Source organism: Xiphophorus maculatus, chromosome 5, assembly GCF_002775205.1.
Source record: "Xiphophorus maculatus strain JP 163 A chromosome 5, X_maculatus-5.0-male, whole genome shotgun sequence".
In the NCBI taxonomy this organism is placed as follows: domain Eukaryota; kingdom Metazoa; phylum Chordata; class Actinopteri; order Cyprinodontiformes; family Poeciliidae; genus Xiphophorus; species Xiphophorus maculatus.
In genome coordinates, this window is record NC_036447.1 from 30,623,824 (window position 1) to 30,639,510 (window position 15,687).

Below are 15,687 nucleotides of genomic sequence, written 5' to 3' on the forward strand. Positions count from 1 at the left end.
AAAATATAGCTAAATAACTTAGAATGTTATCATCATTTCAGGAACTTTTATCACAAGGTAACACTAACACATTATATAGATTAATTGTGTGATGGGTGATAGATGTTTGAAAGCTTTTATTTATGTTAATTATGATTATTTTCTGCTCACAATTAATAAAAACACATTTAGAAATAAAATATTATATCAGACCAATACAAACCCTTTCTAAAAACAGAATTAATGAAAAGTATCTTCCCTATCTGCTTAAAGTTATTTTCAAAATGTACTTTTAATCTGACAAGACTGACTGGGAAGTTACAATAATAGTGTAACTTCTTGAGTATGATGGCAGAAATCAGTATTGTGATTATTCTCCCTCTTGGATTTTTTTTTTACCATTTTTATTGACTTTACAAACCAGTCATGATAAACAAAATGTGTGTTTGTTTTTTTTTTTTTTTACAAAGCAACTGCAAACACCTTTTAATGTCAAAAAGACAATGGATTTAGAATAAATAAAGTACTTTTGAACAGATTTCCCCAGAACAAAGACAATTCTTTAAAAAAAATAAATACAAAACTATTTATTGAATAGATAATAAAAAAACAACCATCTGTTTGCTTTAGCTGAGTCATTGTCTTGCTGGAAAAATAACTGTCTTACTGCCAAGAAGCGTTCCCACAGCATGATGCTGCCCCCACCATGCTTCCCAGTAGTGGTGATGTATTTATGATGACATGTAGTGTTCGGTGTCTCCAAACGCAGAATCTTGTTTGAAAAGGTTCCATTTTTGTCACATCAGACCAAAGTACTTCCACTTCACTCAAGTCTCCCACATGTCTTTGAGTACTCTAGTTGAGTTGATGTGAGTTTTCTTCAGCAGTGACTTTCTCACTGCCTCTCTCCCTTAAGAGGTGAAGAACCTGAATAACAGTCGAGTCTCAGCTGCTGAAGTTTGCAGCGCCTTGTGTCCTGGCGTCCTCTCATCAGTCTCCTTGTATGATCACTCAGTTTGTGAGGGCGGAATGATGTACATGTGTCAAATGCCACACATCTCTTAACGGATTTAACTGAACTTCAGGGGACGTTCTTTTTTTTTCCAACCAACCTGGCTTATATTTTTCAATCATTTTTTCTCTGATATGCCTGAGGTATTATTTTTGCCTTCATGCTGTGATGGCAGCCAGGAATAGTGATTAACCAGTGAATGCACCTTCCAGATACAGATATCTTCATATTAAGGTCACCTAAGACTCAGTTCTCGCACTCAGGTGATTTCTAATCCATTCATTCTGAGACTGCCAGCACTGACTGGCTGAACCTTTGTTGCATTAGGTCAGTCACTTTAAAGTGGCTGACCTTTAAAGCCACTTTGTGTTAAATATTTTTGTCATCATTTTGTAGAAATCTGTTTTCACTTTGACATTAAAGTTTTTTTGTAAATCTTTTTGCCAGAGAAGCCAAATGTTGATTGTGATGAATTTGTAAAAGCAATAAAATCAATGGCAACACGTCAAAGAGGTGAGAACTTTTTAGGCACTGGATTTTACGCCATACATAATACAGACTAAACTATGGTTCATCTTTCTCCCTATAGACTCTCTAGTGTTCATGTTCCTGATGCTTCAGGTTTGTCACATTCTCTCTTTGGACCTGTTTCTGCTACCTGCTACTTTTTAAACATTCTTTAGATTGTTGCTGAAGGTGTACAGAAGTACTTTAAAATAACACAGTGATTTAAAGTATACAATTAAGATTACCATGACGACTGCTTATTGTTAATTTATTCCAAATGTTAATTTCCTCAAGTAAAACAAAATCACATTAGATTAAATTAATAAGAATTGAAAAATTACTGGAAACCAAAAACAAGAAAACAAAAACTTTTAATTACCTTTTGAAGTAAAAAAACAACTATAGAACACAGTAAAAATGTATTTTACATAGAAACAAACAAAAAAATACACCAAAATTAAAAAAAGAAAACCATCTCAAAATCAAAAATAAGAAACAATATAAAATTATATTTATAAAAACACAGCATTTTATTGATTTAGGTCACACCCCTATGAAGAACTTTGCACTTTGAACATTTTTTGACAGCTTTACAAATGAGTATCTTTCTTCAAGCATAACTTTATTTATCATCATAATCACATTGTGCATCCTGCACTGGAATGACAGTTCAGTATTGCAGCAGAGAGATCTAGAATTTATTTCCAGATTTGCTCTGCAGTGCATCAGATGACGACGGGTTTCTCGCCATTCCTCAAAGATCAACCATAATTTCAGAAGTGTTTTACAGCGTGAGGTCATGTTTATGGATTTCATATCAGGCATGCTGACACATGATCAGTATAATTTACAGTAATGTGGGCTGCTGCTGTAAGATTAATGAGGATCCAGCATGCAGCAGCTTTTACAGCAGAGAAGACAAATCTCTTATAGTTTGGAGTATTGCTTAGATCAAAGCTACACAAAGAAAAACTAAGGAGCTGTTTATAACATTCCTGTCATAGTAAGTGATTATGTGCAACAAATTTCTACGTTGTACAAAGTTTGACTCCCAAGAGTATTCTGATTATTCAATGTGTAGAGTCTTTTAGACAGCAAATATTGTGTAATCAATATTATTCTCATCTAAAGCGTATTGATTCTTCAAGTAAGCGTATGACGGCTGTCAGTGATGCACATAACCCAAAGAGCTAGCGCATTAGGACTTCTCTGTTTCTCAATGGACGTGACGGAGACACAACAATGTCATCAGAATCATCCGATTCAACTACAGCATCCGCATCAACCTCTGCTGAGAAAAGAAGTTCCTGTTGAGCTGTAAAGAAACAGACAAGGTTTTCAAAGTTCTATCTGCTCCAACCCAACTGTTATTAATAATATGTTCATTCATGTGTCAATAAAACGGTGAAATGGAGGAAACTGACATCTTTTTTTTTCACCCTCTAACCTTGTGCTTGTTGTCTGCAGGAGACAGGATGAAGGTCTTCTTCCTTTTCTGTATTTTTACTAAGAGATGCAGAACCTGACAAAGAAAATAATAATGCAAAAATAACCAGTTATTTCTAAACTGTCGCAGTAAATCCTCAGAGACGTGAGTAGAAACTGGCTGCATTTTAAAAATAATTTTAGGTAAATACAACCCTCCCCCCCAAAACAAAAAAAACTGTACCGTCCAATACGGACGTGCTTCAGACAGCAAGCACTTGGTGTTTGTAAAAATACCAAGTATTTCTGATTAAAAAAAAAGAATATGCATGTTCTCATAATGTGGCATTTATTATATAGAGTAAGAAAAACTACAACAACCTTGTTACATAAGTATGTACACACTTAAATACTTTGTTGAAGCACTTTTTGTTTTATATTTTGTTTTTCAGTCTATGAGCATGACATATCTTCACTTGCCCACTCTAGCCTGCAAAGTTAGCCTAATGTATGTTTGTGAGGACATCTGTTGTCCGCAGCCCTTTGACTATAGACACTGTTCTGTTGTCGTCTCGTGAAGAGGATATTCTAGGTTGTCCATTTTTTTTTTATTTTATGCACAATTTCCATAGCAGTCCCCAGAACATAAAATCATTTTTATTACCTTGTTTTGACTTAGTTTGCTGACTTGGTGCAGCCAGCCTCCACAGAACAGACTGCACTGTTCGCAACAGATTTCTTATCAGCTGCATCTTCTGGCAAACACTGAAATACCCGAGCTTCCTCAGGTGTGCCTGAGGAACTATAGTCTGATCTTGTTCACAGATTTACTGTCGCATGTACAGTAAAGGCTGTAATACAGGTAAACTCTGAAGTATTTATTTTCATCCTTCCTAAAAATGAATTATGAAAATATGGTAAATAAAGTTAAGCTAAATTAAGAGTATTTTAATTTAAGGAACCAAACTTCAGCTTAAGTGTGGATCAGTGTTTAATGTACTAGATCAGTGTAAAGTTGCATGTGAAAAGTCTTTTGAAAGAACTTATAATCAAAGTTCTTTATATCACAGAAACCTGGAATATTAAATGGCTCCTGTGGACACAGACCTTGGTGTTAGACCCTCAGTTTCTTAAAAACAAAAACAAAAAAATACCCCCTCTTATGCAGATCTGCTCAGGCGGTGCTCTCTCAACTGAAGTCAATCATGCATCAAATGCAGAGGCAGGCTAAATATGAACAAAGCATCCTTAGCTCACTACTCTGCTCTGTGGAGCCATATGCTGATCACACCTCAGTGATTGCAGCTATGGGAACCAGGAGGTCCCTGAGGTCTCACAGGGTCATTCTGGACCATCCAGCAGCCACAGATCTTTACAAATCATTACTGGCTCACAGATCTGCTGAGTACCGTCATCAGTCTTTATCTCTGGTTGGCGTAGGGCGAGTTCTGTCGAGCACAGATCCATCACTACTCATAAAGGTGTCAGGGGAGTAATGAAGACCAGTTCGGAGGTTCAGAACCGTGATTTACAGCAGCATAAATCAAGACAGGCTCCTGACTCTGGCCCATGTTGGCTGTTGAGGATTTACTGTTGAATCTCCACAGGATTATTAACCACAACACAAACTACACTGAGGTGTGGGAGATTACTGCAACTGGAAAATGATTGAAAAATATAGTCATGGAAACAGATGCAATGACTGACAATAAAATTATAGAAAACCCTAAATAGGCCCAAATTATAGTACCTTCTGGAACAAACAGTTCAAAAGTTAAATGTCTGGGTTTTGACTTGGCCATTGCATCTCATAGATGTCCTTCATTTTCACCTACATTTTCTGCTGTCTGGGTAAATTGCCCTGCTGAAGACCCAGTTTGGCCCACGATTCTGCTGTTAGATAAACACTGTCGGAGTCTATTAAGTATTTGATCATTTATTAGATAAATAATAACTATTATTGATCCAAAATGATACTAATGATTACAGATGGTAGATGAGCTATTATTTTTTCCTGCTAGTCAGGTCAGAAAACTGCAATCGGTGCATCCTAACCTTTAGGTTAGATTAGAACGCTTTGCTGTGCTCTCAGTGACAGAATGTTATACACATAAATCATGCCTCCATCACAGCTAGTTTGAGGGGTTTATGAGAGAATATGCTAGATATTATCTTCATTTTCCTCTTATCTGTCTCAAAGTACTGTTTTCTAGAAGGAAAGTGGTTAATTTAGATTTAGTGTTGGAAACCTTCCAAATAAACTGTTGGATAAATATTTGTCCTAAACTTTAACGTGCTGACTGAACAATGCAGAGTTTGAGGGAGAGATTTTTATTTTTTCTTGCAATTTCTCTCAGCATTGTGTTGGTCTTCCTGACCTTGGGCTAATTTTCTGACATGAACACTACTGGAAACATTACAACCTGCTTAAAATGGATCTCACTTGGGCAAAATATTTTCTTGCTGAATGATGGATTTTAAATTGTTTCAATGTCATTTATCAATCCTTTCAAGACCAATGGCCAAGGACAATTGCGTCTGTAAAATATCTTTGTAGCTTGGCATTGCCAAGGAAAATGCCAGATCTCTTGTGTTTATAAGGTGCCACGGTTGCTGTAGATCAGTTAATCAAATACATTACATTAGCAGCTGCTATTTCTCTAAAAGCTCATATAAGAAAGAGTGAGCTTTACAGCAAGAAAGTTAAAATCCTAGCTGAACTGGGGCTTTCTGTGTGAAATTACTACTGGTTTTGTCCAACTGCCGATGAATGTAAACTGTAGATATGGGAACCAACCTTACCTTTTCTCCTGGGAGAATCTGTTAAACCAGCACTTCCTGGTACCGTAGCAGGTGGACAGTTTTCAGTTGGAGAAGGCACAGCGAATCCTGAGCTGAAGCACAGGCAAAAATATTCTAAAAAATATTTTGGCTGAAATTGTTCAAAATTCTGTGTAAAAAATGAGCAACCTCTTTATTGCAATCCTACAACGAGCCAAATGTCCCCTGAAGGCAGATTGAATCAATGTCAAAGCAGCAACATCCAGTCGTCCACCAGAAGTTTTGCTGTTTAAGGAAACGTCTGACTGAAAAAAAGAAGATGAACATGAACATGGGCAGGAGATAAAACAAATCTCCATGAATGCCTTTTAGCGCCATCTAGTGGTTGTTTTATGTGTACTGAAACTGAATATTTTCAGCACAAAACATAAATGATAAAATGGCCGACACTTGCATAGTGCCTTGTCAGTGCTAGGACTCTATAGTGATTTACACTACAGTCAGTCATTCACCCATTCACTAGCTGTAATGGATTTTATTTAGAGACATCAGAGTAGAATACAAATGCAGTTCACACTGAGTGTGTGAGCCACGTATCCTTTTCTTTCTGCTTCACATTATTCCCTACTTTTTGTTGGTACATCTCATGGAATGACATGAAAATACACAGTTTGTAAAAATATGGAAAAGTTCAAGTGGCATGAATAGCTTTGTAAAAGGTCTGTGTGTGTGTGTGGTGAAACACCTTTTTCTCTGTGTTTTTTAGAAAATCTTTCAGCCACGAATCTCTGAAGAGATGGCTCCTTATCACTGACTGTAACATCACAACGTCCTGCACACAGAACACAGAAGAAAACCCTGTTTCTTATATAATACTTCTCTTAGCCATCAGTGACTTCCTTTACACGACCATAGTGTTACCTACCCTCTGTCTATGCTGTCTCCAGTTTCTCTGAATGATCAAAGCTGCCTTTTCTTTGTTTGTCATCTCTGCATCTATCCTCAGTGCTTCCTCTCCTTCCTCCTCCTCCTGGTGCCCAGCAGGCCTCTCCTCTTCCCCCTCCTGACCTTCTCTGCGCTGAGCCTCAGGATGCTCCTTCACTGCAGAAGGTGAGCTCACCTCAGCCTGTACGAGTTTGCTTCTGTCCTCCAAAGTTTGAATCCTTGTCAATAACTGCTCCAACTCCTGTCTAGAAAAAAGAACAGTAAATCTATATTTGAACAGATAAAAACAACGAAGAGGTAGTCAGAGCAGGTGTGCTATTTCATATGATGGCAAGCAACGGCAACATAGTAGCCACAGAGTGGAGTTTAATGCCTGAAGTATGTTTCTATTGGTTGGAATGCTAAAGCTAAGAGCTGATGGGGAAAATTGTGTGATGTAAAGAAAGAAAAAAAGTAAGAAAACTATGGGTTAAAATCTAATTTCAGCAATAGTGTAACAGTTAAATATTTTCTTATTATTTAGTAGTCCTAATATTAAACCAGTGGTAGTGATCAATAATGTAATAATGGTGTATTACTTGGCAATACCTGTCAATTCTGGCCATTTTAAATTATATTAAGGAAGCTAGTAACACAACAGCCTGCCAATATTAATATTTCTGTGAACCATTAAGAAGTCATAACATTTTTGGAGAAACATTTACAAGAAAAAAATTCCATTGAAAATGTATTAATTCCACTAGTAGGCCTGGATTTCTTAATTACTGCACCACATCTGTTTTCATAAAATTGTTAATTAGCTTAGATGTGTGAATTTTTATTGTCATCCTTTGAGAAATATTGTTTGGAAGTTCATTTAGTGGTGCATGTTAGAATTCAGAAAGAGAATTGTGATCAGGTACATGTGTTACAGGTATTAGCAAAAATGTCGACACGTGATTGGCTAAAAAACATCCTCATAAACATCCAGTTATCGCATTATTGGTTGCCACACGGATCACTTCTGTAAATAAAGTTTTTATGATGTGGATTCTGAAAGTATGATGTTCACAACTACATGTTCAAAACACATTGCTTTAAAAAGATGCTGTTTGTTGATGCACATACAGGGAAAAAACACTTGATATTTCAGTTTTAATGTAATGAGTGTGGCAGACTTTTGTCTCCAGTGTTTGCCCTGCAGCTCTGTGTGGCTGCTGGTTGATTGGCCCATCGTGACACACAGTACATGATTACAAACACACCGATGCTGCTGTTCCACTCTGTCCAGTTGTTCTTTGTGTTTAGCTTTCAGTCGCTCAATCTCTTCTGCCAGCTCATCTCTTTCTCTCCTCAGCTGCATCACTTCATCACTGAAAACACAAACAAATACAAAACACAAAACTGATTTATTCAGCTGCTGGGGAAAAAAAGAAAACATTGCAAATAAACTACTTCCCCTCAGTATTCCTTCAAATTTCAATATTTAAAGATTTTCAGGCGTTAGCATGCAAAGGTTAACCTGTACCTGCCTCTACAGTCATCTCTTCTTATTATCTGCAGGTCCCACAAATAATTAAACAAAACAATGCTTTCCAGTGTTCAGAAGAAGGCAATTTATTTTTCAAGTCAAACTTTTAGCAAGTTTTACTTGCAAAAAGCACTTGATGTTTTTGAATGAGTGTGCATTTAGTCAGCAAGTCTACTCACATCAAAATACTGAAGGGCACAACATTAAATTCAAATTGTAAACTTATTCCATAGCCATGTGATTTTCTCTATTCTGATCAAGACCTAATAAGTGACAAAAGCAAACACTTTTCAGTTTCTTTAGTCATTTCTACCAGGCCACAGCTTCTCTCCTTTTTGTTTTTTTTTCTGTTACTTTCAAGAATAACTTGAGAGAGGAATATTTTCCTTCAATTAGCCAGTGACATCATGTTAGTGTGGTTGGTTTACTCCAGCTTTTCACTGTTAAATCATCTGCGTATTTGCACTTGTCACAGAACATATTTTGTTTATGAAAACAAAGTACTATATTCCCTATTTTTCCCCAACATAATGTAAAAGAAAGTAAAACAATTTTTCAATAACCTGGTGTAAAAGCTTTCTATTTAGGCTTATCAATGTCAAAATCCAGTAAAACCTGGTCCTTCTCCCTAAAATCCTTCTTAGGCTGATGCCATACATTTTGTTTATTAATTAAGCAGATTTGTTGTTTATCAAACTGAATACTTACTCACCTTTGACTGGACAGATTCTCTTGAAGCTCCGCCCTCTCCTCCTCCAATTGGCCGAGGCGTTCCCTCAGAGCAGAAACCTCTGGTTTTTGCTCAGTGACTGTTCCCATGGAGACCACTGCATCTATTGCCAGGGGAAACCCTGGGACCTCTGTAGGCATAGCCTGGGCCTCCTTATTGAACGTGGCTCTGCTCTTTACTGACTGGGCGTGTCTTCTGCTGCTCTCCAGCCTCTGATACACAGGACAGTGTGAGAGTGTTTAATGCTTCGAAGCCTCAAACTGTACATAAACAATTACTTAGAGCTTCCTCTTACCCTGTCCACCTCTAACAGTCTCCTCAACAACCTTTGTCTACTCCACTCTCTGTAACCTATAGTCACAGACACATATGTTCCTCTTATAATTACAGTACAAATGTAATTATAATGTAGCAATGATTCATGGTTTCTTATTGATTTTATACTGAATATGTTGAGAAAAAAAATGCAGCTAATGGATGTTTTAGATTGCAAAGTTACAAAGAAAAAGAACAAAGTTTTGAAAAACATAATAAAGGTTATTATGGGAGCTGCTGCATAAAGATGAGATGAGAAAGCAAAGACCTTTAATTCCTGCAGCAGGATCGTCCGTGTTGAGCTCCTCTCTGAGCGCCGCGTTTTCCTGTTGGAGATGCTTCATGTTTTCAGTCAAGCGATGAACGGTGGAGCTTAAAGCTTTCTGCTGCCTCTGAGAACATTTACTCTCTGCTCGACTGCTGCTGACAAACGGACAGAAGGAGACTGAAATGAGCACATGTTTTATATTCGCCACATGACAATCACACAGGAATGGCCCGGTGGTCAGAAAGTAGCATATTTGCTAAATCAGCCCTAACCAGTGACTGGACGGCAAATCTTTAGTGACCACTGAACGCACTACATTAATGTCACCAAAAGAGCCAGAGAAAGAAAGACTTTACAGCAGATTACAAGAAGAATAAATGTAGTACAAAGAGGTGGCTGTATTGTCCTTTCAAAATGTCAATGAAAATGCATTATTTGGAAAGGCTGAGGGCCTTTTGGAAATCTCAGATTTACATTTGGCCCCTCATGGCAGAGGGAACCAATATCAGTCAGCATCAGTCTTACATTTATATCAGCAGGTCAAATATTTCCAGAAACTGGAAATTTGTCACAAAATCCTGATCATGTTGGATTCCTGATGCAGTCATTAAGACGTTGGCCCCATTTGTTAGCTTCAGAACAGCTTTATAAAACATTAGTGTATGTTATGTTGCAACACGATGAATTCCCAAGAAAGAGATTGTTTGTGTTTCAGTTGCTCACACCTTTTCTCTGCAGCATCTAAAATTATCCTCAATCTTTCAATCTGAAAGATGAGAATCACAAAACATTGTTAAATTATTTTTTAACAGCCTCTGTTACACTTCACTTAAATCTGAACAAATTTAATAATATTTAATAAAGCAGTATTACCTCCTTCAGGTATGTTTCTACAGTGATCTTCAGCTCCTCTAGGTTGGTGGTCCTCAACTCACTTTGGAGTTTACTATGGAAAACAGGAATAAGCCAAAAATATTGCAGGTCTAAAGACAGCAGTACAATCACAGTGAAATAAAGAACCAGTTTACCTTAAAGAGTTTTCCTTCTCTCGGCACTGCTGCTCCAGCTTTAGGATTCTCTGCTTCAGGCCACTGACAATCTAGAAGGAAAATATTTGATCTTAAAAGATGGATGAATATATTTTAAGACATGTTTCATACATTAACCAGCAAAATGGACAAACTCACCACACTCCCCTCCTTTCTCTTGTCGACCAAACTACGAATGTATTCAGAGCCCTACCAACATTGAAGGAACATTTTTAGAATCCAAAAAAAAAAAAAGGCATTCATAGTGAAATTTAAAAACAATTCTGTGATCCTACTTTTGTGGGGTCTAAAAGTTCTCCTATTTGTTTCTCTCTTTTAGCACCATCTTCCTCCAGGCGACGCAGTTTGACTTTCATTTGCTGGTTGTCAGACTTCTGAGCCTGTAGACTCTGACCACAAAACACAACATAAAATAAATACGTATGCAAATCCAGACCATTCTAAAACAATCTAGCCATCGCTACGGAAACTACATACAAATCATTGAAAAGCAGAAAAATGGCCCGACTTTTTGGAATTCACTTTCAATTCAATTCAGTTTATTTACACAGCAAAGTCATCTCAAGACGAATTACAAAAATAATTTAAATTCAATCAAACCTATATTACAAATGCTCCTAGTTATCAAACAGTACAGTATTCTTAATTAATTATTCAAAGTATATACAAAAGTTTCTAAGAAAATATTGGGTTCTTTTTGTTTGTTTGTTTTTTTAACTTTCCTTTATAAAGCCACTAAATTCAAAAATATTCATATATAAATATGTACAAAACCACACAATATGTTTAATATGTCAAAGAAAATACTAAATTGATCAATAGAAATATAATTTGGTTGACAAAAAAACTGTCTAAAGCTGGAAATAACTTTAATACGCACATTAAACAAACTGTGGTGGTTCAACAGAACATCAGTGTCATAAAAGGTTCAAAAGTGTTTCCCCCTCATGTTTTTTTAAACACAAACATTATATCCAAAACTAAGAATCTCGTTTAATATTTTTCAAAGGAAATCTTCCTTTTAATAATGCCCAACATCAAAACATATGTCACATTAAAACACCGGCAACAGTAAAAGCTTGTGCTCACTTCCTAATGATCAGGAACTTTGTTCATTTTCATTTCTTCCATCTCCAGTGAAGTAATGTCTGTCAGTGTTGTGATTTTTAGCTCACATATTCTCCCCGACTCCATCGCTGAAATGTGCGATACAAATAAACTTGATTGATTGACCTTTACCTTTTTGAGGCGAATAATCTCATCATACATGCTGTCTTTATCCTGAGAGTCACCAGCAGCTATAGAAAACCCTGCAAAACATTAAATAGGTGCATAGAATCAAAACGAAGAAATCTCTAAGCAATATTTGCAATTGCAAAATACTGACTTAAAAACTTGTGATATTGTTATTATTACTTTCCTAACAAAATTTGACCTCCAGCTCCACAGCTTGCAAACTTATGAACAGGCTCTTACCATTAGATGCAGAAAGGTGTTTCTTTAAGCTTGATTTCTGTTTTAGCAGCTGTGAACTGTCAGCAGACTCTAGACTCACCAGGTACGACACACCTGAGAGTGCAGAGAAAACAAAAGTTAAAAGAACAAAAGAAATTGGAAGGGGCCTTTTGTCAGGTTGCACTACATTTTCTCCCACCTATTCTGAGAAAAACTCTCTTCTGAGGAGAAGCTGGGTTTTTAAAATGGAGCCTACCATGGCCGTTGCTGAGGGACGTGAGGTGAGCTGAGCGATGCTCCCTTGAAGTGTTGCCTCTAGTGTCCCCTAAGGAGGGCCTCGGCAGTCTCCAGGCTGCCACTGCTGCTCTTTTGGAGTTCATATTCAGGCTGGAGAGATATGGAGACCCTGAAAATGCCATAAGGATGCAGCTGAGTGTGTTGTTACAGTCACTGTAAACGGTCTCAAATTAACTCAAGCTTTCTTACTGGGAGAAGGTGAAGGCCTCCCAGTAGACTTTTTCCTCGATGTTCTCTAATAAACATGAGGTGTTGGAAATAGGATGAAGGCATATGTTTCAAACTAAAGCCTCTTTTTTTTTCTTTTTACAAAAAATAAGGGGTTAATAAACCAGAAAAATATAGTTTACCTTGCTTGAAATATCAGGAGGGAGAGTGAAACCTTCCTCCACCTACAAAAAATAGAACAAGGCTAAATAGTCACAAAAAAAATGTCAGAAGACAAATGTATATTTCAAAACATTTCAGGTTGTTTCAAACCTTAAAACACGAGGCTTAAGGAATCCAACACTTGTATTTTCCCGACTGTAAATGTGTTTTAGAATATTTAGAGGACATATTAGCAAACATGTCTAATAGAATGTAGCAAACAATCTGTTAGACAGATTACTATTTTATTATTTAGAGAAAGTATGTGCACGTCAATGTTTGCTAATGGCTAGGTAATGTCGACTAAATAGGAATTTACAATAAAATATTCTAACTAGTAGGAAAACCAACCATGGATAGGCGTCAGGCTGGATTTTACAGAAAAATCTCACAAGTTTAAGTATAAGATTAAAAATGGACAGATAACAGTTGTGTTTTTTGGTGTAAAAGACTCACCAGCTCTTCACAGTCCTCATCAGTTGGGACATCACTCTCCTCCAAAGACATTTTGTGAGTTGCACTGAACATAACTGGTAAACTGATGTCAAGTAAGTATCAAAACTCTTGCTTCTCGTAAGATATCCATCCTTTTTCAGTCGAAAGTATTTTACTCAGCTGGGTCCTCTGGTCGATCACGAGAGTTCAGATAACATGCTCGTTGTACTACATCTTAAAATGTTTTTTCGAGAAAATAAAAAAATCTTCTCCGGGAATAAGACGTGCATTCGTTCATGTTCGTTAAAGCGCCGCCGTCTTGTTTGTGTTTTCTCAGCGGTGTAGCAACACGGTTGCTATTTCTCAGTTAAGCTAGCTGAGAGCCAGAGCACTGCCGGAAGTTATACAAAAGCATTTTCAAATTAAAAGCATTACCAAATTCATGAAATAACACATTTTAAACAAACACTTGACTAATGGATTTCTACTTCCCGTGAGGTTCCGACAATAGGCATTCAATTTACCTGGCAAAAACAAAAGTTCATATTTCCTTAAGGATCTGATTCGGCCGGCGGGTCGGTTGTGGGTGGAGGGACACAGCTGATTGTGCTAAGACACAAACTAGCCTGAATGTTTGGGTTAAAGGAGGAGTGATTCAGTGATTCAGATTTCATTATAGATTAAATCAAACTAGAAAGTGAGATGAAAGAATGCGAAGAATTAGTTTATTGAGATCATAGCAGCATGAATAGTGATTGTAGAGGCTAAGCCAAAGCTTTAAGCCCCTGAGGTGGTACACCGGGGTAAAGTTGACACGCCGATCACTTATCCGCTGATTTAAATGAGAGCCGTCCTTGATGTTAGTCCAGTTAATCCATTTATTTCCATGACTCGGCAATCATCATCTTATTTCCTTTGTACAACAAGTCATTCCTCTAACATGTTGTCAATAACACATCTAACATAGTTCCAGCGATCCACACAGCATTAATTCAATAGCATTGCGTCACGTTAATATTGCGTTGCGTTTGTGTTGCGGTCAAAAATTGTTTCCCCCTTTCGGGTGGAACACACCTGTCTTCATCAACACCGCATGCTACCTAAATAGACAGCTGACAGATCATGTGACCCAAACCATTTAGAATACAGAAAGGCATAATCTGCTCCTACACACCGGCCCCTAATTGTTATGGCAGGCATACATAACAATTATACAATAACAATAGGAGCCAGTGAATACATATCTGTTGATTTACACCCCTTGTATCAAACAAAGTTTGGTAACAGGTCTTTCAATAATATTGTTCTTTGTCTGCAGTTTTACAGATCGCACCATGCCTTTTTTATCACAGAAAACCGATATTACTTTAGCAAGAGGCCAGGAGCCACGTGGGGCAGATGAATCCTTGATGATAACGACATCTCCAGATTTCAAATTTTGTTTCTGTTTTTTTTTTTTTTTTCTTTTTTCTTCTTTTTTGTTTTTCTTTTATCCAGTGGGATGACATCATCCCATCCACAGCTCCTCCTACAGAGCTCTTGCTGCATCATCTTAGCAGGTAGGATGGCTGGTGACAGAAAACCCAAAGGATCGTATACTGAACTGGTGATGGACAGCATGCCACGTCTGGTTGGAGACTGATGTTTCATCTCAATCTTAAATTTGAAGGAGTCTGACTCGACACACCACAGTAGACCTAAAACTCTTTCAGCTGGGAGGTCATCTTGATCCAAGTTGAGCTCTTTTAAATCCTTTGCCCAGTGTTCTTCTGGGATAGACTGCAACACTGCTCGACTGTTACTGATCCATTTCTCCAACTGAAAGCCACCTCTTTTACAGAGAGCATTTAATTCATTCACCATTTTTATGGCCTTTTCCTCTGAACCCAAACTCATCAGGCAGTTTTGCTTGACAGCAAGAACAGCTTGATCAGAAAAATCATCTTTGTTGTCATCTGCAATTTTCTTTAGTGCATAACTAGCACAGCTTGGATATGAAACGGCTCCGAACAAGTGCACAGTCATTCTGTAGACTTTCAGTTCTCTGCTGAGGTCTCCTTCTGGCCACCAGAGAAAGCGCAGAAAATCCCTGTCTTGTTCTGCAACCTTCACCTGATGGAACATGGCCTGAATGTCACCCATGAATGCTACAGGCTCCTGCCTGAAGCGAAGGAGTACTCCAAGTAAGGAACTGGTAAGGTTCGGACCTTGTAGTAGTTCTTTATTTAATGATGTTCCTTGATAAGTGGCTCCACAATCAAACACCACTCGTAACGAACCCTTTTTTGGGTGAAAAACACCATGGTGAGGAATGTACCATACTTTCCCAACTGTACCTTTCAACTGTTGATCTGGTACTTGCTCGGCATAACCTTTTTCAATAACATCCTGGAGGCAACTTGAATATTCCTTATGAAGTCGAGGGTCATTTACGAACCTCCTTCTTAATCCAAGTATCCTCTGCTTGGCTACAGAGTAGCTATTTGGTAGCGTAGCATCTGTGTTCTTAAAGGGTAGTTTCAGACAATATCTCTTATCCTGTAAAATTGAAGAGGATTCCATGATTTCCATAAAACGAATGTCTTCCCTTGACATTTCAGTTTTCTCTGA

General features: G+C 37.5%; 1 protein-coding gene across 3 annotated transcripts; it reads right to left on the minus strand.

The window, feature by feature from the left end:
* Positions 1-2,015: 2,015 nt before the first annotated feature.
* iqce (IQ motif containing E) lies at positions 2,016-13,458 on the minus strand. Of its 3 annotated transcripts, none has more exons than XM_023334633.1 (21): positions 13,099-13,458; positions 12,624-12,665; positions 12,463-12,508; positions 12,233-12,382; positions 11,998-12,090; positions 11,761-11,831; positions 10,797-10,910; positions 10,660-10,710; positions 10,501-10,571; positions 10,346-10,418; positions 10,198-10,238; positions 9,473-9,624; positions 9,185-9,240; positions 8,872-9,101; positions 7,894-8,001; positions 6,630-6,894; positions 6,450-6,536; positions 5,894-6,009; positions 5,726-5,817; positions 2,946-3,020; positions 2,016-2,813 (listed from the first exon to the last, which is right to left on the minus strand). In XM_023334633.1, the coding sequence occupies exons 1-21, from the start codon at positions 13,168-13,170 to the stop codon at positions 2,689-2,691; spliced, it is 2,130 nt and encodes a 709-aa protein (XP_023190401.1). In that variant the 5' UTR covers positions 13,171-13,458; the 3' UTR covers positions 2,016-2,688. The 3 variants fall into 3 exon arrangements, with proteins under 3 accessions (XP_023190401.1, XP_023190400.1, XP_023190402.1); XM_023334632.1 differs by having other exon boundaries at positions 9,473-9,627; XM_023334634.1 differs by lacking the exon at positions 13,099-13,458 and adding an exon at positions 12,754-12,771 and having other exon boundaries at positions 9,473-9,627.
* Between the last annotated feature and the right edge of the window lie 2,229 nt (positions 13,459-15,687).

Bases quoted from the DNA above. Each gene is read 5' to 3' on its own strand.
- iqce (XM_023334632.1), bottom strand. From the start codon at position 13,170: ATGTTCAGTGCAACTCACAAAATGTCTTTGGAGGAGAGTGATGTCCCA. The intron at 12,383-12,462 runs GTAAGAAAGCTT...TGGCATTTTCAG, and splicing joins GAGGCCTTCACCTTCTCCCA to GGTCTCCATATCTCTCCAGC. The intron at 10,711-10,796 runs GTAGGATCACAG...CAATGTTGGTAG, and splicing joins AACTTTTAGACCCCACAAAA to GGCTCTGAATACATTCGTAG.